Genomic DNA, 25,489 nt, shown 5'->3' on the forward strand with positions numbered 1-25,489 from the left:
ATAAGACATCGCCCACCTAGATTAGCTCACTTTTGCAGGCATTGTTTATTGTAAGTAAATGTTTTGGAAGCCCTAATAAACTTGTAAACTTGTAAGACACAGCCATATAATAAACATCTTAATAACCAAGCTAGGTCAGTCTGTATGGGAGAATCTTGACCTCGGTCACTGGTACAGACCTCACTGCGTTCGGTCTGTACTGGTGACCCTGGTCAAGATTCTCCCATACAGACCTCCCGCTCAGTTAATAAGAACTAAGTACGTAATTATAAATATAATACGAAGAGAAACAACTGCAAATAATATTTAGAAGCTACTCTCTCATCTCTCCATCCTCCTCCTCTTCATCTACGCCACGAACGTAAAGAACATTGTTACACCTAAACAAACAAAAATAAACAAAAACATCCTGTCAATGTTTTTACCCTCAGCAAATTCTACTAATTCCTGAGTTGTTAATGATAATTTATTTAATATTTGGGATTAATATAATTTCAGAGCTGAGCAAAGAGTTTCCAGCAATCTGATTGGTCGAGCAGTTCCTTATATGACCCTATATAAACTGCTCCACGCAGTTTATATAAAATGTTAAAATGTTACTAAAATGTTATGATTTTAGAAATTTCTCTGTTGTTCAGCTCTGAAATTATACTAAACCTAATAATTATACCGAGCCTCAGGTTCGGTGAATATTGTCAAATAATCCCCTTGACTTCATCTCGGGGATTATTCAACGATATTCACCTTGGCTTCGGTGAATAATTGTTAATTGGCATCTGGCAACTCTGTAAGGAAAACTCTTAAAATATACTTACATATAAAACTGGATGAAGACACAGAAAAAAAAGAGGAGAGTAAAGCAGAAAATCAGTGTGCATCCTTAAAAGGAAGATTTCAATGACACACCGAAACCAGTCGCTAGACATTTTAATTTACCTAATCATTCTAAGTAAAATATGGTAATCTGCAGTCTTTCCTTACACTTAGGTAGCATGGAAAGTCGTAAAACTCTTGAACAAAAGCTCATCTTTCAATCCAGCAGTCTAAATCCCACAGGTATCAACAAATGCTTTTCATTCCACTAATTTATTCGTGTTTTTCTAGTTGCCATGTTCCCACCAATCACGTAGCTTCATTTTCTGCCTTTAAAAGCACACACAACCCACAAATCCTCTACTCGCTCCGACGAAGGGCTAACGCTCGAAACGTCAGCTTTTATAATCGTAATGGTGGTCAATTTACCATTTCAACTTTGTTGATATATTTAAATTATTTTGTTACCCCCACCAATACAGCCCCAAACATTTTCTTTAGAAACTATCAGCCTTCTTCCAAAGAAAGTTTTGCATCAGCAAGGACAAGCACAGTGCCACATTAACGAACAGCACATCATAAAAGTACAATTTTGCTGTAACATCTCACCTAATCAGAACTTCCCCTAAATTGCCTGTCAAAGCACCATCTATAAACTCTTCTGTATTGGCAAGCTGTAAAAATAACACATCTTCACCATTACAGAGGATACAAACTACACCACAGTACATAGACATGCACAAGCACAAGCATTTGGTCAAAGCCCTTGAAAGTAAGTACAGTGTCCGTAAGTAAACTTGTACGTAAATTATCTAAACATGTAAACACCAAGAATTCATAAAAACTTAATCAAACACACCCATGTATCAAAAGAGGAAGCTCTAAAGAAATAGATTACATGTCTTAGTAGCTAGCAGCTTACAAATTCCTCAAAATGGTTACTAGCTCATTATCACAAACATGTGCACGTCTGTAGAAGTTTGCATTCTTGACCTTATAAGAGAGTAAAATTAAGGCCCCCTGTCTACATCCAATCCAGGTACCATGTTTACCTGTGTATAATGCGCGCCCATGTATAATGCACACCCTTGTTTATATCCTAATTTACCAGAAAAAAGTTTTTCAAGGCAAAAAAGACAAGTTAAATATCCGAACAACTATTTATTAAGACAACAAGAAGAAGAAATTTACTGTATCATTAACATCAATATCTTTTGCTACTTAGATATTTATGACATTATTGAAATCAAAGTTTAGGACTTCAAGCGAGGCCTAGCTAATTGACAATTCCATGGCCCAGTAAATAATATGAGTGAGCAAGAATATGATTTTGTGTCATAGCGTCGTATTTTTAGAATTTTCTAACTAACAATATGTAATTTCCTGGCCATAAAGTTAAGTAAACAACAATATAATCACAAATTCCACTGTGTGCACTTTATACACATAAGGAATTCACGCGTTTTTTGCTTCTAACAGCAAATCAAGAACTGCTTTAAATAAAGCTTTTGTCCTGAAATATTTCTCGCTCGCTTTCTCCTTACTTCTCATTGAAAAATTCCATGTAACATGAGATCTCTTCACATGTGGCCAAATTTGCATATTCACTTCGAAATCTGATCCACATGCCTTTTTGCACACTTGCGATTTTAGAGTAAAAACTTAATATGCACCTATAACTTTTCATTGAAAATAAGTTATTTCATCAAAGCTTTAAATGTGTTACTTTTTTTGTTGTGTTTGTAACGTATAAAAATTAGGATGTGCGTGACAAACAATGGAATTCGCGTATCATACGCAATGCGATTTTGATGCTTATTTTTGTAGAAAAAAAGTGTGCATTATACATGGGTAAATACGGTAACATCAGATTTATAGGAGCAGTATAACATAACAGACAGAGAAAAATTATCGAAAATCCCCAAACAGTAACACAGTACATGTTTCACTACTTGGGTGTGTGTTTTACTAGGGACCATTAAAGGAAAGTAAAAAAAAAAAGTATAAAGTACAAAAGTACATGTATAAACATGTCACAATGTTATAAACATTATAGTAAAGTGTAAACATGTTGTTGTAGGGGACCACTATGGATTTCATCAAAACAGCTGTAAACAAGGTTTTCCCTTGCTGTTTCATTTATTTGAAACGCCCTTAACAAGACGTCACCGACCAACTGTCTCTGACAACAGGTCACACGGCTCCTCGTGCCTTAAACATCTTTCTCTGAACAATTTCACCTATGCAGAGTTCAGTATCTGTTTTGTTTTTATTTTTTATGCATACAAGAGCAAACTGAAATAGTTGGGCATATAACTGAAAGGCACAACTAAACTGCATCCATCAAAACTCTGTTAACTTTCTATTGCCCTTCCCTTTTCCTCCCTTATGACTATAGCCTACCCCCTTTTACAAAATTATTTAACCTATCGATGTCCAGTGAACCCGTAAGCACCCATGTGGAACCACACCCTTTCTACGCCTTGTGACGTCATCACTTTTAACCCTTGAGCACGACTTTGAGCACGTGCTTAAAAAGGTTGAAAATATCTTACAAACAATACCAGAATGAGCACAAAACACAGTTTTTCACAAAAGCTGTGGCTATTAATGGGTTAAGCTTATTTCTCCCCTAGTTAGCCATCCCCTGCTGTAAAAATCAAAGCTGACAGCTACAATATGATTTTCACCAAGAAAATACTAAGCATTTTCTGGTCAAAATCAAGCCTTCCTTAAATAAGTACCCCTCTCCCCCCCCCCCCCCCCAAAATTACTATGCTTCCCCCAACCAGTATCTTCTTGAAGGTCCATAAAAAAAACTCTAGCAAGTGAAAAATTGAAGATTTTGCAAAAGATAAACTTACCTGAACATTCATGTATCCATCCACAGACACAAGGTAACCCTTGTATTCCATACCCCATTTAAGTTTTACTATAACTGGCTTCCCAGTGAGCCCATTAAGAAAGGGCTTAGGGTTTAAGGGCATAGTCTGAGAAGGAAATGTAATAATATTAAGTCAGTTCTTTCGCCATGAATGCTTCAATCATGTGCTCAGATTTTCGGTTGAGAGTCACCATGGTAAAGACTGTTACAGGGGTTTCATTAATGTTTTCTGCAGGAGGGCAACTGGTTTTCACAGGCGGGCAAAACTCTTTGAACTGAACTTCTTTATAAGATAAACTCTCCTCCAGATGGTCGAATCAGGTGGGCAAAGCCGTCCTCACAATTTGCCAGGTGCCTGGCCCTTAATGAAACCCCTGCTGTTATCTGAAGCAGTGACTGAAACTGACAACCATGAGTGCCACTTGCCTCTAATGTTAACTTGCCCTGAGGTTGTCAAGACCTCAGCCACTAATTATAATGCCAACAACGATCCCTCCCAGGTTCTCTCTTACTGGGACGATCAGACCATAATATGATAAAATGTTACTCCTAGGTTCAAACCAATTATTGCATTACAATCAGTAATGTTCCAGCAGCATTTGAAACCAGATTTAAGTAGATTTAGCATTCTTCAAACCAAGTCATATCATCAAAGTGTTTAGAACAACGAATCTGATAAACTTCTTTACTATTTTTTTTTTGTGTGTGTGTGTTCAATTCACTTTTCAGAATTCTTGAGGAATTGCTAATTATAAACTTAAGTTAAACCGAAAGCACTTCAATACAAGGCGCTGTTCGATTCGTGAAAGCAGTAATCTTTCAAGTTTAAATGTACAGAATGAAATCAAGCTCGATCATCATTCAATCGATCTGCATGTATATTACGACAAACGTTTTATTTCGTCAAGCTGAATCACCTTGTGTTGCACTCATTCAGAGAACCTTCTACTTACCCATCTACCACTGAAAAAAAGTAACCGTACCGTGGAACAATTTAACTAGGGGCGATCTTGCCGAGTAACGAAGTGGACTTTAGACAAGTAAATATATCTTAAATGATCTGTGTACTGGACGAAAGAACACGACGCTGCAACAGTATGCCAATCTTAAATCCCTCTCAGAGTGTTATAGCTCAAAAATTCACGAAAAAATAACACGAATAGCTTACTCACCGCCATGATGGAAGATCTGAGACAGCCTGGCCTTGTTAAAAACGACAAAATTACAGTAGTCAGAATGACCCTTGGAAAGCCACGCGCTCCTCTTTTTCACGCTGTCAATGTTGAGAAATGTCTTGGTCAGCGGTCAGGAAATAGAAAAGTGAAGGACTGTGGGTACTCGGGGACTGGCGCCACTCCATTTTCTCGGAAAGGGTAATTATTTCACACTCGGTAAGTATTCATTTAATCTATTATTAATTATCATTATTCTCATTGACTTGTTTTCCGAGGATCTAAAGCTTATGATATGGCTCATTGAGGGGGGCTTTGGGATTTTCGGTTTTGCGGTTTTGATTCTTTTTTGGATCGGTTTTTCGGTTTTTGGGCCAAAAAGGTTCGGTTGTCGGTTTTGATGTTTAGAGCGGTTTGCGGATTTTACGTGTTTTTGCATTCGGTTTTCGGTTTTCACGAAGACTCTGATGCGGCTTTCGGTTTTTCCTTATTGACCCCTTCAAAGGTAAAAATGTAGCGGTTTTGTCAGGTTTGCATGCGGTTTTCTGGTTTGCTTCCTTTTTACGTCGGTTTTTCGGTTTTGGAGGTTTTTTTCTCCGGTTTTCCGGTTTCCAAGAGGCCCCAATGCCCCCCTCCTCATTATGATTGGCAGTTTCTAAGTTTTTGATTTGCCAGATCTTCTCTGGATATCAGTTTTCTACAGAAGCGCAAGTTATTTCACATCTTCCCAACTTTTCTCAACTTCAAACTTATCAAAGAAGAGTGTCAGAATTAATCTACACAATAAATGTTACGTCGCTATGTTTATCTGGTTGCCATCTTTTGATGTAAGATTTTCAAAGCAATCTCATTGTTCGATGCAGTCGTGCTGTTCGTATCGTATTTCAAGCAACTTCAGTAATCAATCAGTTAAAAGTAATTAACTTTTTGTCTCAGTGCTGCACCTAACTTCACAGTTCATCCACGACAACATTTAGAATGAAGATATATGGAAACCCGGAGTAGATATGTTCATGATAACACAACAAATATCTCTCTTATTTCTTATCCAAGTGTCATTCCACCCCGTTGAATTATCGTCACAACGACAGGGTTGCGTCAAGATTGGAAATTTCGAAACTTTCATTACAGGTAGGAGTCATGGCTTAAATCATGGCTAACGAAGGAGCACCAGATTGCGAATCGTGTTCTTTCAAGTTAAGGCGGAATTCGCGAGCACCCAGGTCAAACGAAACAGCACTATTTGATACTTTACGATGCTATAAGGTAGTTTTTCTCTGACTTGGGAGAGATTTCCGGAGAATGAATATCTTAATCTAAATTAGAACGGTAAAAAAATATTTGTAGGAAGAAAAACACGAAGAAAGAGTAGTAGAAGAGGAAGAGACAAGAACTCGTTGAAAAAAAATTGTTATTTCGGCTGGAGTTCAATGAGACTCTTACAAAAGTTTGGAGAATCTTAAGAAAAAATTGAGATGTGGTCTATGTGTGGGCGTACCACTGACATGTGTTTAAACAAGGAATTATCCAGACTGAGAGCGAGGTGATTCACTCAATGTGTGACTGTCCTAACCTCTATTATTGTACCGTGAGTGTGATACCATATTAACAGCACAGCATGCTCATTTACACCAGTTTAAACTGAGAAATTCTGCAGCAAAAATCTGAGACTTAATTTTACATACGGTTTATGCAGTCACTGGCTTTCGTTTTAATTTTATCGTGCCAATTTTAAGTAAACAAACATCAGTTTAAGCCGTGTCAATCCGTGAAACAGTTGCGACTCAAAACGTGTACGTGTTTCGATGTAAATGAGGTACAAATCCGATTTATATTCCAGTGTATGTTCGCATCAAGATTTCAAGTTACAACAAGGCTGAATATCTTCTGGCAAAAATATGACACGGTTATGCTTTAATCAACGGCTGGCCCCGCCCCCCCCCCCCCCCCCCCACGGTGCCAGTTTTTTCAAAACTGTTATTAATCAGTCACAGCACAACTGACAACAAACTATCTCATTGAATAAATTAACAGGCAGCTGTTTCAGCGCATTTAGAAAAGCTACCCGTGAAAATTGCTAGTTTGTGAGAAAAATCTTTTGCTGTTAGGTCAGTGTCAGAATGGTAGCAAACATTGTGAGTGCGAAAGGTATCCTGGGTGCATGTTGAAGAATTGCCGTCAGAGTTGTAACACTTGTTTAGGCAGGTGTGCGTGTGAAAAATGAATGCGTCTTTGGAATGATTAATTAAAAAGTGGTCGAACAAGCAGTAAATGAACCGAAATGTTTAAATAGATCACGTAGCGTATCCCGAATTTGCAGAGCGTGTTTCGATGTGGCATTCAGCTTCGTCAACTGACTATACAAATGAAAAAAAAAAATGATTTATTTTTTAAAAAATTAAAGAAGAGAGGCATACATAATTAACAATGATGATTTCATACACAAATAAATAAAAAATGGTGGCATATTGATAGGAACAAAACTAAACTTTTAAATTTTAGGTTGATGCAGTTACCATGCTGATTAAGTGTGGGCTTATCCTGGGCCGGTTGTTTTCCATGTATTTCTTGAGTGTAAGCTTAAACTTGAGTCTAGTTTTCTTTGAGCGCTAGTTGAAGCTCATTGCTTTAAACGACACAAAAACTGATGGTGTTTAATTTTTGTGACGCTTTTTTTTAAAAAATAACTAGGGACTTTATATAAGCCATGGCGGTAACGGCCATGAGGATATCACAAAACAAAAGATCTACTGGGCAGAACAATAACTCAGCCTGTGCGTTTTAGAACTGTGTACATTTCTTAGCTGTCCTCTGCAAAAACAAAAACAAAGACAAAAACAAAACAACAACAACGAATTTGCGTGCTCTGAGAACGAAACCCCGACGGCAAGTTATGCAAGTTTATATTTAGAGCTCAGCGCAGCTCACATATGTTATAATTTGAATATATCAACAAAGTTGAAATGGTAAATTGGCCACCGTTACGGTTATGAAAAGCTGACGTTTCGAGCGTGAGCCCTTCGTCTTTACCCTTCGTCTTAGCCTTTATTCACATATGTTATGCCGAGGGTGGACTGTTTAAGAGGAAGTAAAAAACATTCAGCATTCGCGAAATTCTAGGGAAAAATATAAGTTCCTTTTATAGCAGGCGTTAGCAGTTAAAAAAGAATGAAGTAATAAGGTCATATACTGGACCCAACTGAAGATTTTTTCCTTCGATCTTGCTGATTATAGCGGTATGCTGTAGGCGCGTCAAATGCAAACCCCCATACAGTCATAACTCACCTTACAGAGGGCTCTCATCGGAGAGATGGCTTTTACAGCCAGCGGTCAAAATTTTGGCAATTTAACGGCTAATGTCATTCAATTGATGTCACCAGAAATATAACTAATGGTTTACTTTTTTTAAGATTATCGGTTAAAATTTGTCACTAGACTTTTACGCCTAAAGGCTAAATTTTTGGCTAACGGTTGAGACCCTCTTAGAGCCGCTAGCTGTGGCTGCAAAATAAAGTGTCTGAAGGAGGAATCCACAGGTCTGAAATTCAATTCCTCCCTGGGATCTTTAAACTACTTTTCTTTTTCCTACGCTCATGACAAGACAAAACGACACCTTTCCCTGTTTGAGCTCAAACTATACCACTAGTTCTGCTTTTTACGCTTCCGACGCTGCTGATCCTTGTGGGACGCAGGACGCAAGTCACAAATAAACCTCGAAATGGCCAAGGTTACACAAGTTTACCATCAACTCTTTCGCTGCCATAAGTGACCGAGACAGAATTTCTCCTTACTACTTCAATACCATATCAAGCAGACAAGTGTTGAGAATAAAGCAAAATATAAATTAGGCGATCATCGGTTGATCCAATACCAAGTTCTCTAAATTAACATAATAAGAATTGTGTGGAAGAAAGCGAGGAGACGTGTTGCCAATGAGATCCAGAGAGTAAAAGGGTAAAGTGACTCTAGCTGTGGCTCACGGGTTGAGCATCATTGCCGAACTCGCAGTTTATCATCTTCTTTATTCCATGTAGGTTCCGTTCTTGTTGGTCACGTTATTTCCAGTTCCCAGGTCACCTCTCGCGTTGACTGTGCGTTCGAGTGTCTGAAGAATGAGCTGTGCATCTCGTACAACTACCAAGAGGGAAATCAAGCTCTTCATGGATGTGAATTAAACAACCAAGATGAGGGAAATAAACCAGCCAATTTTACAAACAAGGCGGGATTTTCTTATTATGAGAAAAGAGTAAGTAATCTAATGATTCCAATTCATATTCTTTTTTCCAAAGACACTCGAAACTGAAAATGTTTACATTTCACCGTCTCTTGGCAACGCCTGACCAATCTGCGAAATCATAAATGAACACAGTCGAACCTGTATTACGCGGCACCGTATTTAACGGTGCCGCGTATTACTGTAATTTCACCTCTCTTAAGTGGTAAAGCGCGGTCCCTTACCAAGGCCACGGCCTGTTTTTCATTGTTTTCTAACTGCATTGAACGGTCATTCAAATAGAACTGAGAATAACTTTCCAAGAAAAATTTCATTATGTTTATCTCCAAAAATAAATTCTAGTCGTATTTTTGGGTTTTATTTTTGTAAATTAAGTAGTTAGTTATGGAAAAATGCGTTTTTTATCGTTTCCTGTAATAAACTTATACTGTGTAACCTGTATAAGGCGGTCAACCTGCGGACACCCCGACATTCCCCGTGGGTGAACGCTTATACAGACTCCACATTTAGAGCTTCGTTGGTGTCTTTGAGAGGGACACCAACATAGTGTTCATAAAGTTTTTAAAATCAGGTGGTGATTGGTTTCGCTACTGTATCGGCTCTGTAAGTCATCGTCTACATGGAAGTAACAGTTCTATGCGTGCAGGAAATGTTTCGAATTAAAAATGCGAACTCAAAAGTAAAGTAGTCTTTCACTTACGACGCATTCTGTCACACTTATTGAATTTTGTATATGGTACAGAAAAAGTTTAGAAATATAAGAAAACACGTTTTACAAAATCGATCTATTGTGTGGTACTTTTTAAAATAAAGCTTAAAACTCAGAGGGTTTGGTTTGAGATCAAGAATAATTAAAGAACTACAAGGTGGATAACTCTCAGTAGAAATTTTAAAAATCTACAAATTTGATCAAATAACTCCACAATCTTCTTTTCATTTGTTGGATTGGACACATTAAATTGCAGGGTTCCATTGCATGCCGGTCGTCACCTTGTTTGAATGATGGGACGTGCGTGGACTCCTGTCCGGAAGAAACTGGGTACCGATGTGTCTGTATTGACGGAAGAATAGGAGAAAATTGCCAAAGTTGGAGCAGTAAGTAAATGAGGAAAGCCAGGGTGGGGAGGGAAAGGAGGGGTGACGCTGCCCATAAATACTAACAGGGGAAGGATGAACGCTGTATATCATGAACAACTTATGCAAATCACTTCTCAATTGATCACCAATTAGTGCGAACTAGTTTATAAGGCGCTGCATAGGGAATCCCCCATGTATATTGAGAGTTCTTTACGAATTACTCACTTTACGGTAGAGAGACCAGAAATGGGAAATATAATTTAATCTGTCCCAAGTCTCGTGATATTACTGAAGCTGGAAGGTCTTTTCAAGTTAGTAGCGTCAAGTTATGGAACAATTTGCCAAATGAGCTTAAGAAAAAACGCAGCACTTCCTCTTTCAGAAATGATTTAAGAAATTATTTTATTGATTCTTATAGACATTGATTCTTTTGAAGCTATATTGTAATATATTTTTTATTCTGGCATGGCTTAGACGATACCACAAAGGTTGGGTCGTTTGGGGTGACCGTCTCGGTTCTCCCCCATCCTAGCATTAGCACTGCACTGATGAGGCCCAGAAGGCCGAAACAGTACTGTCTGCAGTTAGTTATATATATATATATATATATATATATATATATATATATATATTTGTTTTTACGGCTAAGGCTAACACGTCAGATGACTCCATTTATATTTGTTTTTAATAGTTACTTTGTGAGGCTAGTTCCAATTTTAATTCTAGTCTTGCATGTATTACTTACTAATCCTTAGTTTTGAGGGCCACTGGTTTGTCAGCGTAAGCTGTTATGTGTACACCCTCTTTAGATAAAGTCGACCTAGAATGTCTCAATGGGGTGGCTTTTACGGTTATCATTTTTGGCCATTTTACGGCTAAAGCTAACACGTCAGATGACTCCATTGTTGTCGCCGGAATTTTATCCTATCTTTTCTATCCTGGGCCCACTTCTGGACTCTGCCCCCCCTGCGTCTCATGTATGGTCTTCATCTCCTCCTCAACCGTAGTGACGTAGTGGTGAGAGCGCTCGCCTTCCACCAATGTGTCCTGGGTTCGATTCCCGGAACCGGCGTCATAAGTGGATTGAGTTTGTTGGTTCTCTACTCTGCTCTGAGAGGTTTTTCTCCCGGTACTCCGGTTTTCCCCTCTCTTCAAAAAACCATGATCATTTGAATTTATTTAATTTAGAGTTTATTTGGATTTACACACGACCCCACAAGCTGTTGAGCTTTAAACATCATCGTGTCTAAATAAAGGTGTTATTATTATTATTATTATTATTATTATTATTATTGTTATTAACGTCCTCCTTTAAGGTTTTTTAAAGGTCGGCCTTTCTTTCTCTTTCCCCTGGTGTCATGTAGATGGCCACTTTTTCAACTCTTTATGTGATATATAAGAATACTAAAGTTCAGACCAGTGGGTGGAAAAATGCAGCACTCAACGTTTATAGCTACTCTTTTTCCGCCCCATTTTTAGATACTTGCTCAACCATAGTAAAGAGTCATCCTTGGGAGCATTCAACAATATATTTTAGTGCGCATCAGTGTCAGTTTTACAACTGAAAGTCTGAAGAATTGGTCTCTACTTTATGATTAATCACTTTTTTGTAAACTGTCCTAGAAACCGCCGAAGATTACGAAGTTCTCTTCTCCCAAGAAAGCACCGCAGATTACTTTGAAATTGAAATTACTGAGAGTTTGCAACAGTTTTCTTTGTGTTTTTGGATAAGTGTAATTCAATCTTCCGGCTGGAATACCATCTTTTCTCACTTGAGTCCAGATGGAAAGAGCGATCTGAAACTGAGATGTGAGGGAGCCATGGATAGGTGTAACTTAACATTGATCAATAACAACAACAAGTAGGTTTCTTTAGTGTTTTTGTTTGTTTGTTTTATGGTGCTGATGATAAGCAACAGGGAGTAATAACAATCTAAACTAGATAGTCAGCAAAGAGCTGAGGTAGCTGTAAGTAATAAGCGGTAAACAATCCGTTGCTTGTTTAATCAGTTGGCAGTAAACAGCTTGCTGCCAGCCTTCGGCAGTCAGCTTTAAGCAACGACAAGTAGTCAGTAGCCAGTACTCAGTTGTAAAGGGAAGCTATCTATGAGAATCACCAATAAGCTGACAGCTGTCAGCAATCAGCATCCTGCGGTCTGTAGTCAATAACTCACAGACAGCATTCCACTGCAATAGTCTGCCGTCAGCTGTAGTCTGCAAAAGGCACGAACCAGAAATGTTAATTAAAGTGTTTCCAAATGTGAATAAATGAGAAAAAAACCCGAGTAACATTTTTCTACTTCGAGGCTTTTCTTCGTGCTTCCCATCAGTGACGGGCTATGGCACCATATTTGTGTGAGCTGGGAGAACAGTGATGGTCGCTGGGATTTTCTCGTCGATGGAATTCTTATCTCAAACGGAAGCGCTTGGGGCAAGTCCCAAAGCATTGACCCTGGGAAACTAGTTGTCGGTCAGCATCAAGAGTCTAGTGGAAATTTCCTTATAGAAGAATCATTTATGGGAAAAATTACATCCTTTAACATGTGGGATACAAAAATGAGTAACGGTGACCTGAAGAAAAAGTCGTGGTCATACAACAAAGAATTAGGGAATGTTATAGACTGGAGAACGTTTCGACATGGTATTCATGGGAATGCGACAATAATCTCACCTCGAACCTCTTTATCGCATGGTTAGTCAATACTTTCTACGAAAAAAGATGAGATAATTTTATTTATTGACGGAAACGTGAGGGTTTGTCTCTTAGTCTCATGAGCCAAGTGCTCATGATCGAAAACACTCGAAAAAGTATAGCAGTCCTTTGATATGTAAAAGGTATTTCGCAGTTTTGATATTTTGTCTCAATTCCAGCACGTTTTGTATCGCATAGAGCTTTACCAGAGAATCTCTAGTATGTTGTACTCCCTTGATGTGCCTGATTTGTTTTTAAAGCCTGCTAAAAGATGTTACGACAATTAAAGAGTACTATTGATTTACAAAATCATGTTGGGTTAACTAGTTCCGTTAATTTCATTTCAGTTAATGAAAGCGACTTCGTCTTGGAATTCCCTGAACGAGACACTGGCAACTTTATAGAGGCCGGCACACTACCGTCTGTAACAAAGTTTACTGTTTCCTGGTGGATGAAACGAAGCTATGACGGTGGATTTGCTCAAGCAATTTTTTCTTACTCAACTGTGGATATTTTACATGCACTCTTCCTATATTATGGTCCAAATCACGGTGCATTGAATTTGCGTATTATGAATGAAGGGTAAGTAGTTAGAACGTAGTTGAAGTTTTATCATATCAATACTGAGATTTAGACATTGAAGAGGAGCGAAAAGAATTTCCATTCACAAGCTGGTCGAAGAAGCCGAGAACCAATCAAATAGCACGTAACGCATTTTTCGCGTGTGGGGAAAACGACACGTCCAATCAGGAGTCACGTATTACGTTTTATCACTTGTGAACTGTATCAGGGCGACCACATCCAACCTTTGCTTGCCGCATCTCGCATTTCAAACCGTTCGGAAAATCATGATTTAAAATTCGTTCTCAGAGTTGTTTATCAAGTCCAACCAAACTACCTGCAGAGGATGAGTAAGAAAACATTTGCTACTTATCAAAATTTTGAGGTCGGTAATACTGAAAGCACGGAGAAAAAAAAAGAACACAAAAGAGAAAACAAAGCGAGATTCTTAATTATTAAAAGAATTTTTGAGAAACGCAAAGAACGACGAACAAGAGGTACTCACCATTGTCCCCAAGGAATTAAACATGTATTTGCAAGGTTCATTTGCTCTGTTCGACGTAAAGACGAGGAAGATATTCAGATATGAACCCTTAAGCTTAAGATGCTTTGTTGTGAAGTATGGAGAAGCATTATGATCTTTTTTGCTCACTGTTAGTAATGTCCGGCTTGTATTATTTAAATCAAAGAGGCAATTTGTGTGGTTCACGTCTTTCATCATCGATTTATGAGCTTTGACTCGAATCTGTTTAACAATAAATTGTCACTCGTTCGCTTTGCACACTCGTTCGATTTTCAATACTACCAAATCGTACGTAAATGCGGACAGGCCTTCCACGAAGTATTCTGTGTTAACATTACTTAGATTAATGAAAGTTAATCAGGCGTTCCGGTTCATTTATCTAAGTCCTTGCCCGTCTGTCTAAGTGTTAAGGTAATTTTGGTCTCGTCTACTGGTTGTTAATGTAAATTTCCATCGTAAATAGTTTCAAAGCTGACGTTTCGAGCGCTAGCCTGTCGGAGTGTCTTGTCTCGTCTTTCTCTTTGTTTGTCTTCTCAAGACGACCAATTGCGAATGAAACTCTAAAGCATGATGCCGTTTTGCAGTAAATATATATACATACATACATATGTATATATATTTAGTTATTTGTATACATATTTTTATGTATATATATTTAGTTATATCTTTATTTAGTATAACTTCAGAGCTGAGCAAAGAGTTTCCAGAAATCTGATTGGCCGAGCGGTTCCTTATATGACCCTATATAAACCGCTCCACGCGGTTTATATAAAATGTTAAAGTAAAATGTCAATAAATGTTACTAAAATGTTACGATTTTAGAAATTTCTCCGTTGTTCAGCTCTGAAATTATACTAAAACTCGCCTCAGGTTCGGGGAATATTGTCGAAAAATACCCTCGACTTCGTCTCGGGAATTATTCGACGATATTCACCTCGCCTTCGGCGAATAATTGTTAAATATATATATAACTACCTGCAGACAGTACTGTTTCGGCCTTCTGGATCATTGGATAGTACAATTCATTGGATAACGCAATTCAAGGCTTTTTATTGTCTTAGCCATATGAGCCAATATACCATAATCTAATCTCTGTACACTGTAACATCCGGTTTCTTTTTACAAAATAAAGTCGAGAAGATTTTTCTAATATCTTAGAGGCGATTTTTTTAATAAAATAGTTATTCCACTCGCGCTTGTCGGATATGAGATGATTATAGCCAATTCGGCGCTACGCGCCTCGTTGGCTATCTATGATCTTATATCCAACGCGCGCTCGTGGAATAATTGTTAATTATTTTGATTGGAAAGTTTTTGTTTTAAGTGAGTCAGTTTACCTCAAGAGCCCACTAACAGTCGATGATCTTTGGCATCATGTATGCGTCACGTGGACAAGTGTGGATGGAAAAATACGCCTTTTCTTCGATGGTGTCTTAAATAGCGCCCCAATGGAACACAATGGCGTTGTCATCGCTGGCGGAGGAAATTTGACCATCGGGCAGCGATCAACGTCGATAGGAAGAAACTATTCCCCTGAGCATAGCTTCCGTGGGAAGCTGGCAAAATTTAACTTGTGGAGTAGAGTGCTCAATGAGAACGTGATTGTTGCATTATTTAGAAATCCAGCTGCAGAGATTGGGGACCTCATCTCTTGGAGAAACATACGAACTGCATCGATTTTTGGCAACGTAGCAGTTAAAAACGTATCCACCATTCCGTTTACAGGTAAAATCATCTAAATGTTCTCAATGATCATCTTAATTTTCCTTTTTCCATTAATTTATAAACATGTATTTATGCACGATCCTCGTTGTAAAGAACACTATTTAAGCAATATTGAAAATCAGACCTGAAGAAATTTAGGCCTGTACGGGATTCGAACCACTGACCTCTGCGATACTAGTGCAGCGCTCTACCAATTGAGATAACATGCCATCTGGGAAACTTGGAGCAGGTCATCAAATTAATTCAATATAAACCCGTAAATCAAACACAACGAATATTTGAAATTTATATATCTGAACTGCGGTTATAGAAAAGTATTTGTGCATGATCCTCGCAGTAAAGAGCACTATTAAAGCAATAGTGAAAATCAGACCTGAAAAAATTCAGGCCTGTACGGGATTCGAACCACTGACCTCTGCGATACTAGTGCAGCGCTCTACCAATTGTATAACCGCAGTTCAGATATATGAATTTCTTGCATTCGTTGTGTTTGATTTATCATCTTATGGGTTTATATCGAATTGACTTGTTGACCTGTTTCCAGTTGGCTTGTTAGCTCAATAGTGCTCTTTACTGCGAGGATCGTGCACAAATACGTTTCTACATCCGCAGTTCAGATATATGAATTTCATATATTTGTTGTGTTTAATTTCTAAACATGTTGTGAATATTTTTATTGATACTATTTTTGTATTATTTTGCGATCAGAATTTGAATTTAGGGCTCCTACTGATCGCAGTGTAGTCTACTTTTATGCGTCTGACAGGGCTGCCCTGAATTTTTACTATTGGTCATTTGAAGAAAGGTGTATATTTACCGGTATCTATCATCTGTCTATCAATCGATCTATCTATGTATTTTTTCTATCTATCTGTTGTTTTGATTGGTCGAAATGGTTATTTCACATTTGGTCTAACGTCCCTCAATCGTACAGTACTTAACTCGACCTATTCCCTTAATGAATAAAGGCTATTAGTTTCGAAAGAAACTGTTTGGGGCTGCGTCGGTGGGAGTAACGAATTTACGGAAAGCCGTAAAAATCTTGAACAAAAGCTCGTCTTTCAAACCGGCAGTCTAAATCCCACAGGGATCAACGAATGCTTTTCATTCCACTAATTTATTCTTGTTTTTCTCGTTGCCATGTTCCCACCAATAACGTAGCTCCATTCTCTGCCTTTAAAAGCACACACAACCCACAATTCCTCTATTCGCTCCGACGAAGGGCTAACGCTCGAAACGTCAGCTTTTGTAATCGTTACGGTGGCCAATTTACCACTTCAACTTTGTTGATATATCCAAATTATTTAATTAATCCAAACTATTCCCTTAATGATCGGGCTTGAGATGGTGAAATTTCTTTAATTTTTTTTATGTGTGGCAAAAAACCAAACTCGGGTTGGTACTTTCACAAGTAACCATGTTTGTTCTGTTTCTTCTTTCTTTCTTTCTTTCTCCCTTTCTTTCTTTCTCTCTTTCTTGTTTTCTCTCTTTTTTTTCTCAAACAAACTGATTATCAATCATAACGTATAATAGCGTTTACTGATGATTTTTGTCCTTTTTTTCCAGCCAAAGAAAGTGATTTCGATCTGAAATTTAATTCCAAATCGACCGGAAACTATGCTGAGTACACTTCCATGCCCCCACTAACTGCATTGACTGCCTGTATTTGGGTAAAATTGTCGAGTTCTACAGAAGCTATCCACTATTTTTTCACCTATTCCGTCAGCTCTGGAAACAATGAAGCCCTCGGAATGGGCTATCCAGCTGCAGATAAGAAGCTATATACTAGAATCGCCGAAGGTAGTTGGAAGTAAGTAATAAACAAATGATAAACGTCACACAGGAGTCTTGATCGTACTTAACATCCAGGGCCGGGTTGTTCAAAGGCGGGTTAAGATAACCCAGGGTTACCGGGAAATTTAATTGCAGATCTGAAAGCTTTAAAATAAAATTCACTTTAATTCCATTTGTTTACAATTTGATGACTGAATGCTCTAAGAAGAATTGGGAAAATTATCTTAAAATGGCTTTTGAACAGAGAAATATAGAAACCTGGATTAAAATTTAATCCTGGGTTAGCGCTAATCGATCTTCGAACAACTGGGCCCTGAGCAGCTAGTGTAAGAATGACGTATACGGTAACGGTAAAAGAGAAAAATGATTCTGATTGTGGCTACTTTCCCAATGACCCTTAAATTACGAAAAGGGCATATTTGACGAGGGCAATGTCTGGATGTTGTCTTAGTTTAAAAAAATTGCTAAACTATATTTTTTAATATATGCGTTAATAATTCGGTTCCTACTGTTCCTTGTTTAGAGAAACCTTTTTAGCAAACCGTTTGCACGACAGTGGCTGGCATTATGTTTGTATGACCTGGAAAAACTCAGATGGAAAGCATTGTGTGTACCATAATGGAGTTGCTGTCACATGCATGGATAATTACGAAACCGGAAAGGTTGTTGAAGGAAACGGGAAGTTTATTCTTGGACAAGAGCAAGATTCTTTCGGTATTCCATGTTTTCTTTGTTATGCTTGTGTGATTGTGTCAATAAACGCTCTTTGTAGCACTAATTTACTTTATTACACGACTCGGGCAGTCAGAGGGCCAATAACTAAAATCAACCAATCAAAATGCTCTATTGCCGGTCCAATATTCTCTAAGTATTGGACCGGGCACTGTCCCGAATGGTCCCGAATGATACCACATTTGTGTCCCTTTGAACTTCAGTCGTATAATAAATCTTTTATTAACCAAGCTTGCTCGGGACCGTACTGGAAGAATATCGACCCTCGGTCTTTATTGTACGGACCTCGCTGCGCTCGGTCTGTACTGTCAAGACCTCGGGCCGATATTCTCCCAGTGCGGCCTTCGCGCTTGGTTAATAAGAAATATTTATTCGCTTATGTCCATGTAAAACAAAAGGTCAACTGAAAATAGACTCACAAAACGCTAACTGATTCGGTGTACTTAGAAAAGTAACAGAATATTGAAAAGCAGAACAATACAAAATTAATTTATGTACCAGCATCTGCGGCTCTAGTTCTCAAGAGGATATCCATATGCGTTCACTAAGTCGACTAGTTGTTTACTAATTACGTTTCATATGCTGTAATACGATAAAGATTATGACGTCATGGTAACAGCTTGAATCAACAGATTCTGCGTATACGTTGACGTGCATCTATTCAGTAATAGATCACAGATGACGTAATGTGGCAAGAGCGAGAAAGTGGCGTTTGTCCTCTAAGAGCCAAGAAAAATGCATATCAGATACAATGAAATATATGAAGTTCATATATTTTGAACTGCGGTATTAGATACGTATGATGCATGATCCCCGTAGTAGATAGCGCTATTTAAGCAATAGCGAAAATCAGACCTGAAAAAAATCAGGTCTGTTCGGGATTCGAACCACTGACCTCTGCGATACTAGTGCAGCGCTCTACCAATTGAGCTAACAAGCCAACTGGGAGCAGGCCGTTAAGTTGATTCGTAATAAACCCGTGAAAGTGATCGTGCATCATACGTATCTAATACCGCAGTTCAAAATATATGAACTTTATATATTTCATTGTATCTGATTTATCACTTTCACGGGTTTATTACGAATCAACTTAACGGCCTGCTCCCAGTTGGCTTGTTAGCTCAATTGGTAGAGCGCTGCACTAGTATCGCAGAGGTCAGTGGTTCGAATCCCGTACAGGCCTGATTTTTTTCAGGTCTGATTTTCGCTATTGCTTAAATAGCGCTATCTACTGCGAGGATCGTGCATCATACGTAAAAATGCATATATAATCCCGGCTCACGACTTTTTATGTTTCTTTCTCTCTGAAGGGGGTTCCTTCCAAACTATTCAGTCTTTTGAAGGGACGATGAGTAGGGTAAATGTGTGGAGCTTTGTGCAAACTGAAAACCTCATAAAAGAGATGTACAGAGGTTGTGGAGTATGGAATGGCGATGCAGTTGCTTGGTATAATTTTAGAAAGAACTTTTATGGAAATATAGAAGTTGTCGCGCCTTCGTCATGCTCATTGGCAGGTGGGTATGAATTCTGCGTGGTAGTTTCGCAAAGTGATCGCTTTTTTTCCTGTAAACTAACAGAGACCGAGTTAATAAGGTTCACTTTGGTATGTGATAGCAAAAAATGAGGGGGAAACATCACTTCTGCAACCTCTAGAGTGCAGTAGACCAAAATTAAACCATGGCGGTAAGAATAAAACAATGAGAGAGCCCGAAGTGTACGTATTCGTAAGTGATCAAGTCACAACTTGCTTTATAGCATAACCAAAGTAAAGCATGCTCTCTGATACGCTGCTGACGTGAGCAAATGCTGAGACTAGTTTCCGCGCGCATGTTTATTCTGGTCACGTAAGGTTTAAGTGTTAAATAAAAGGGAACTCTTTTACTAAAATGTATCAATGTTATGTCATAAAACAAATAGCAAACTCCGCAGTGTACACTATTTAGTAATGGATGCACTTGGGAGGTTTGCTAAGCACTCAAGAGGCTAGAGTCGCTCTCGGATATTGCCTCGAGCGACTCTTATGCTTCTTTCGTGCTTAGCAACCTCCCGCGTGCATCCATAGCTCAATAGTATTCCCTGTGGTGTTTACCATTTGTCAAATAGAATTGAAAATGATTGGTTTAACAGTCCGTCATAGTTTCCACTAAAAAGGCGAAGTGAATCGACCCAATGTGCTCTCAGATTTCTCTTGACCCACTCTCTGCGCAACATCTTTCCAGTGACGTGCATTTCTTTTTCAGACGCGGTAGTACAAGAAAAAAGGGATCAATATTGCAGCGACAGATATCATGCACATAAACCATCATGTGGTACGACGGTAAAAGCCTTGTTTGGCAGAAAACATTCTCAAGTTGGGAAACTATGGCGCTGTTATTTTGTCGTGGCGCTCACACGAGACCCAGATTCAAAGATGTACCGTTATGATACGGTGAAATTGTCGCATTGCATGCACTCTGTGACTGCAGACATATTGGCCATAACTGAGTAGCTATTATTGACAAGATAATTTGAATATATCAACAAAGTTGAAATGGTAAATTGGCCACCGTTACGGTTATAAAAGCTGACGTTTCGAACGTTAGCCCTTCGTCCTTAGCACTTCGTCATTCGCTCCGACGAAGGGCTAACGCTCGAAACGTCAGCTTTTATAACCATAAAGGTGGCCAATGTACCATTTCAACTTTGTTGATATATTCAAATTATTTCGTTACCTCCACCGACGCAGCGCCAAACAGTTTCTTTAGGAACTCATATTATTGACAAGTATTCCCCAAACATTCTGTCACTTTTTCAAAATCTCGATACTTTGGTACGCTTGTGGATATGGTACTACCCCGGTATTTTTAGTGTGTAGAAAGTATATTGTCAATGTTTTCCTATTACCAAAAAGTCCGATAGAAAGCGAATTTCTTTGGTTTGATCAGGATCTCGTTTACCTGCCCCGCTGAACTCGAGAGACAACAGCTTTATGGGCTAGCAAGAGAATAGATACCATCATCACATTGTAATTAAGTAATGACTCATCACACATAAGCTCAGCATGGTTTTGTCAAGTTTAAATGGAGGTTTAATTCCCGGGAAGAGAGAGCTGAGACAAGCGAAGCGGTAGAGATTCCTAGGATGCAGTCGAAAAGAAAAACCATTTATGAGGTTTCATTATTTCAGTTACGAATATAGACTGAGTTGACGGCATTTAGAATGAGTAAGGTATAGCTAATTCCTAGAACTGGAGAGATTAATAATTTTAGTGGTAGAACACAGCGTTATGGCATCAGCTACACGCTATTTGTAGTTATACAAGTAAAAATTTTAAGTCACTAAGTCAGGATAATTTCACAAATTTCAGCACAACGAATCGGTCAAAGAATCAAATAACTTGACATAATCAGAGGAAAAGCAGAGCTTCCCAATAAATTAATCACTGCCCTACAAACGATGAAAATAATGTGTTTGAGGACGTTTTTTCCACCAGCCCATTTTATGTGTAGAGGGATGTGTTTATTTTTGTCTTTTCACGTGCGTGGGAGGAAAAAAAAAAACCTAAGAGTCCCAATGAGAAATCGAGTTACAGGTCTTATGATTTCACACACCAACATTTTACCACTGACTGCGTAACAAATACAGGAAAGTGAGCTACGCTTTCCTAGAAGGCATCAACGGGGTTAACTGTTAGCCGTAAAACGGGAAAAAATTTAAATATTGTGCCTAAAAAAATGGCAAATTTTAACCTTTAGTCGCACGAGATTTGCTTGCACCAACAAATTAAGCAACAGTCATTTTGGAAATTTAATGAGCCCCCAAATAACCGAGATGCATCTCAACTCTTAGTTTCACTGATTAAACATTGAGTTCTGTTATAAAAGTAAGATAAATTTTGAAAAAAATTGGAACACAGAAATCTTACACAAAGACCATCGTACCGACTTTCAAGGACAGGTTCTTATTAAAAGCGAATGTCTCTCTTTTATCATAGTAACATGTAAAAATACTAAAAATTAAAGTTGTGAGATGAAAGGGTTTATTTCTTCATTTGGTTTAAATTTAGATATGTTACCCTAAATGGCCTTTTGTGTATAACTTTAGATGTAAAACCACTCACGCTAATGGATGCTTTACAAGCAATGATATCATACAATGTCCATGTTATGGCTACAATAACGTGGCCCTCCCTTAAGAAAGGAAAGTTACTCTAGCTTAATTCTGTAGATAACACTGGAGATCTGTAGCCACCTGTTTGCCGATGTTACTTTTTCCTCTTTCGAGTCTCCGTTGTAACATTGGCTACTTTTTGAAATACTTCACGGGGAAGGTAAAAAGAAAAATGCTTACATTTGATGAATACGCCTCCTAAGATTAAATTACTTCTTTGAAGATCTCAGACCAGACCTTTGGTTTATGAACTTTCGCACTTGCTTATAAATGGAGGGAAAGATCTCCATCACCAATGATATATGCGTCATTGATGAAAAGTGAGATGAAGATGGCTGGAGATTGGTTGAGTTTTTTTTTTTTTTTTTTGTGAGTGTTTTTTAGGGCGAGACGACGTCGAATTCCACAAAAACGCAAAAAGAAAAAAAACAAAGTTAAAAAAAAAAATTAAACGAAGCGGCTGCATATCCATTTTGAACGTGCAAGTTTGACCAAAGAAAAATTTATTAGCGTCAATTTTTTCCGTTCTTTAAAAAATTCTTGAACAGAGAACTGTGCTTGGCGCGATTTTCAGAAAAACTGACTGAAAAAAAGGGATTATGTTAAAAAGAAATTGCGTTTAAATACAAGAGGACTGCGTGTCATTATGTGAGGTATAAAAGGGTACGAAAGTAAAGGTGTAACTCATGGAAAACGATAACGAACTGAACAAAAAAAAAACCCTAACAAGGGAATATGAGAAAAGAAGAGGATAACAAAAAAAAAAAAACTAAGGAAAAGCGCTTAGGTCTTACAGCCTGAAGCTAAAGGTGATTTTGTATATCAAGTAAACATAAATATGTCTATGCAGTAATTAATAGTTGCTTTGGGCACTTTTTACGATGAATTCAGCTAGAAAAAGCTCCTATATACATACTAACTACGCTAGACTTGACTTGATTATGCAGGTGTCGAAATGGTTTCACAAATTGTACTACAAACGTGTGCATCCTGCTGACCCATGAGGAAGAGTGGAAGTGGATGCCTTGTTCCTCTGACCACTTCCTCCTTGACGGCATCGAATCATTTTGTTGAAAGCTGACTTCATTTTTCCATTTAGGCCAATGTATAACCAGGGGTTTATTCCACTGTTTGACTGACTGAACCAATAACAGAAGTAGATGGAGATAGGATGCCAGTCTTTCAGCATGTTTCGCACCGCGAAGTCCATTTGGAACACTTGCAAGGGAAGCCAGCAAAGAGCAAACACCACCACTATAATAATGAGCATTCGGAGAACTTTCTTCTTTGGGATGTGACCCTGTGGCTGGTCTCGGATGCTTTCTTGTTGCCCGGGAATTTCATGGAACCATATTCTTCGGGCGACTGCGAGGTAAAGAACAGAGATGATAGCGAGAGGAAGGAGGTAACTGATGACAAGGAGATACGTCCAAAAGGCCAGTGGTGGCATCTCGTCCTCTGCATAATAACACCGTCCATTCTCCAGCTCAAAGGCGAAAGGGGTGATAGCCATCAAAGCTAACGATGAGATCCATATGAGTGGGATACTTAGTTTGGCTTTCCTGAACCAAATCCTTTGCCTTAAAGGATGTGCAACAGCAAAGTATCGATCAAATGCCATGACAACAAGACTAAAGATAGACGCCGTCATCGTAATGTTAGCGAGGTAGTAAAGGAACGTGCACGAAAAATAGCCAACCTCAAGAGGAATTTCTGATACATGCAGATGAACGAAGTTAATAGGCAACTGAAAAATAGCAACCAATAGATCGGCCACTGCCATATTAACAAACAAGAAACTTGTCAGACTTCTCGTCTCAGGTTTTTTCCACACAATGTATATCAGCAATGTGTTTCCAAGCAGCGCTGCGACCATTGTCACGAAATAAAGTATGGTGAAGCCCACTTCAGCTGTGAATCCCATGTTCTGCAATGAAGAAGGAAAACTATGATTTGAAATTCGGTGTTTTCGCAGCCTCAGAGTTCTTTCTCTATTATTATGTTTTTATTACGTCCTATATAGCCTAGTGTCGTCCGTCTAGACTCAGCCACTGTCGGTACCCGTGAGGTCAAACTATCCCTCCTTGTTTTCATGGCGGGTGCAATGTTAGAACTTCTTTATCATTGTTTCATATAACCATTACCTTAGAAGCATTTTAAAATGACTTTCAGTCACTTTTACCGTAAAAACGAGCACCCAACATGTTTAAAAGTTAGTTTTACTTTTCACTGAGCTGAATCCAAAATCTAAAAGGTCGAAACATGTCGCTGACGTAGTTCAAAACTATTTTCGTTAAACATCCAGATGTTGCCTTTATTCACAAGAATTAGCCTTGAAAATTCTCGCTTTGTGGAGAAAAGTTAAAGAATAAAACTGTGCAATTCCTTTTTAACTAAATTGTAAGTCTTTTGGAAGCCCTTCTCAAACTGAAGAAATTTCCGATCTGAGGAACTTGCCTTCTGAGATCAATTTTTCTTTACTAAGTGCCCCTAATCATTATTCACTATCACATTTTATTACCCTTGTTTTTTTTGTTTTTAAATCCTTCGTATGAATTTTTAAGAGCTATTCGCTCATGTTCTTAAAGGCCGATGGCTTAATTTGTATGATATCTGAATAAATCTGAAAGGTAATAAAATTGTACCTTATTCTCTAAGGAAGAACGCAATTCAGAGTTTTGGTTCTTTAATGACTGTTAGCTAAATCGTGCGATGTTCTTAGAACATTTACGGGGTATATTCAGTCAGAGATATTCAGTCAGAGACGAATAATAGATTACCTACCAGTTAAAAGTGGAGAAGCTAAAGAGCGTTTTTTTTTTCTTCTTTTTGAGTTATATAGAAACAACAACTGGGCTTGATTCTTCTTTACCGTTTTCAAGAAACAGTGCCGATGAAAACACCTTGTGACTAAAGGTAATGTGCTTTAAAATGATTTTGTCTCTCCAAGTGATTCCTTTTATCTGAAACCGCAAAGTGTTGCGTAGTTGGCGTTTTGGTTACAATTAAAATGCATTAATTTGAAGGTAATGTGAGACGAAAAATAGACAGCCTGGTCGTGTGAGGTGTAAGTGGCTGGAGCTCTCTCGCCACATTGCTGAAACAAAACTCACGCAAGACCTAGAGAAATACAG

The 25,489-nt window shown here is 38.3% G+C and overlaps 3 protein-coding genes across 3 annotated transcripts; 1 reads left to right on the plus strand and 2 right to left on the minus strand.

Annotated features, from left to right (window-relative positions):
- Nucleotides 1-168: 168 nt before the first annotated feature.
- Nucleotides 169-4,993, minus strand: LOC111324851 (small nuclear ribonucleoprotein F). Its single transcript, XM_022928521.2, has 4 exons — nucleotides 4,870-4,993; nucleotides 3,678-3,803; nucleotides 1,423-1,487; nucleotides 169-380 (listed from the first exon to the last, which is right to left on the minus strand). Exons 1-4 carry the CDS (start codon nucleotides 4,873-4,875, stop codon nucleotides 314-316), a joined length of 264 nt encoding a protein of 87 aa, XP_022784256.1. The 5' UTR covers nucleotides 4,876-4,993; the 3' UTR covers nucleotides 169-313.
- A 28-nt stretch (nucleotides 4,994-5,021) lies between these two features.
- LOC111324868 (uncharacterized) lies at nucleotides 5,022-22,219 on the plus strand (the record flags this gene model as incomplete). Its single annotated transcript, XM_088761781.1, has 12 exons — nucleotides 5,022-5,088; nucleotides 5,923-6,000; nucleotides 8,904-9,115; nucleotides 10,069-10,198; nucleotides 11,804-12,041; nucleotides 12,486-12,871; nucleotides 13,219-13,453; nucleotides 15,280-15,680; nucleotides 17,247-17,490; nucleotides 17,998-18,188; nucleotides 19,517-19,720; nucleotides 20,447-22,219. Coding segments are annotated over 12 exons (2,634 nt in total), but the record flags the coding sequence as incomplete, so codon positions are not given.
- On the minus strand, nucleotides 22,214-25,306 carry LOC111324869 (tachykinin-like peptides receptor 86C). The gene is made up of 2 exons (XM_022928538.2): nucleotides 25,140-25,306; nucleotides 22,214-24,282 (listed from the first exon to the last, which is right to left on the minus strand). Exon 2 carries the CDS (start codon nucleotides 24,277-24,279, stop codon nucleotides 23,329-23,331), a length of 951 nt encoding a protein of 316 aa, XP_022784273.2. The 5' UTR covers nucleotides 24,280-24,282; nucleotides 25,140-25,306; the 3' UTR covers nucleotides 22,214-23,328.
- Nucleotides 25,307-25,489: the final 183 nt, after the last annotated feature.

The sequence above is a fragment of the Stylophora pistillata genome, chromosome 5, assembly GCF_964205215.1.
Source record: "Stylophora pistillata chromosome 5, jaStyPist1.2, whole genome shotgun sequence".
Lineage (NCBI taxonomy): Eukaryota > Metazoa > Cnidaria > Anthozoa > Scleractinia > Pocilloporidae > Stylophora > Stylophora pistillata.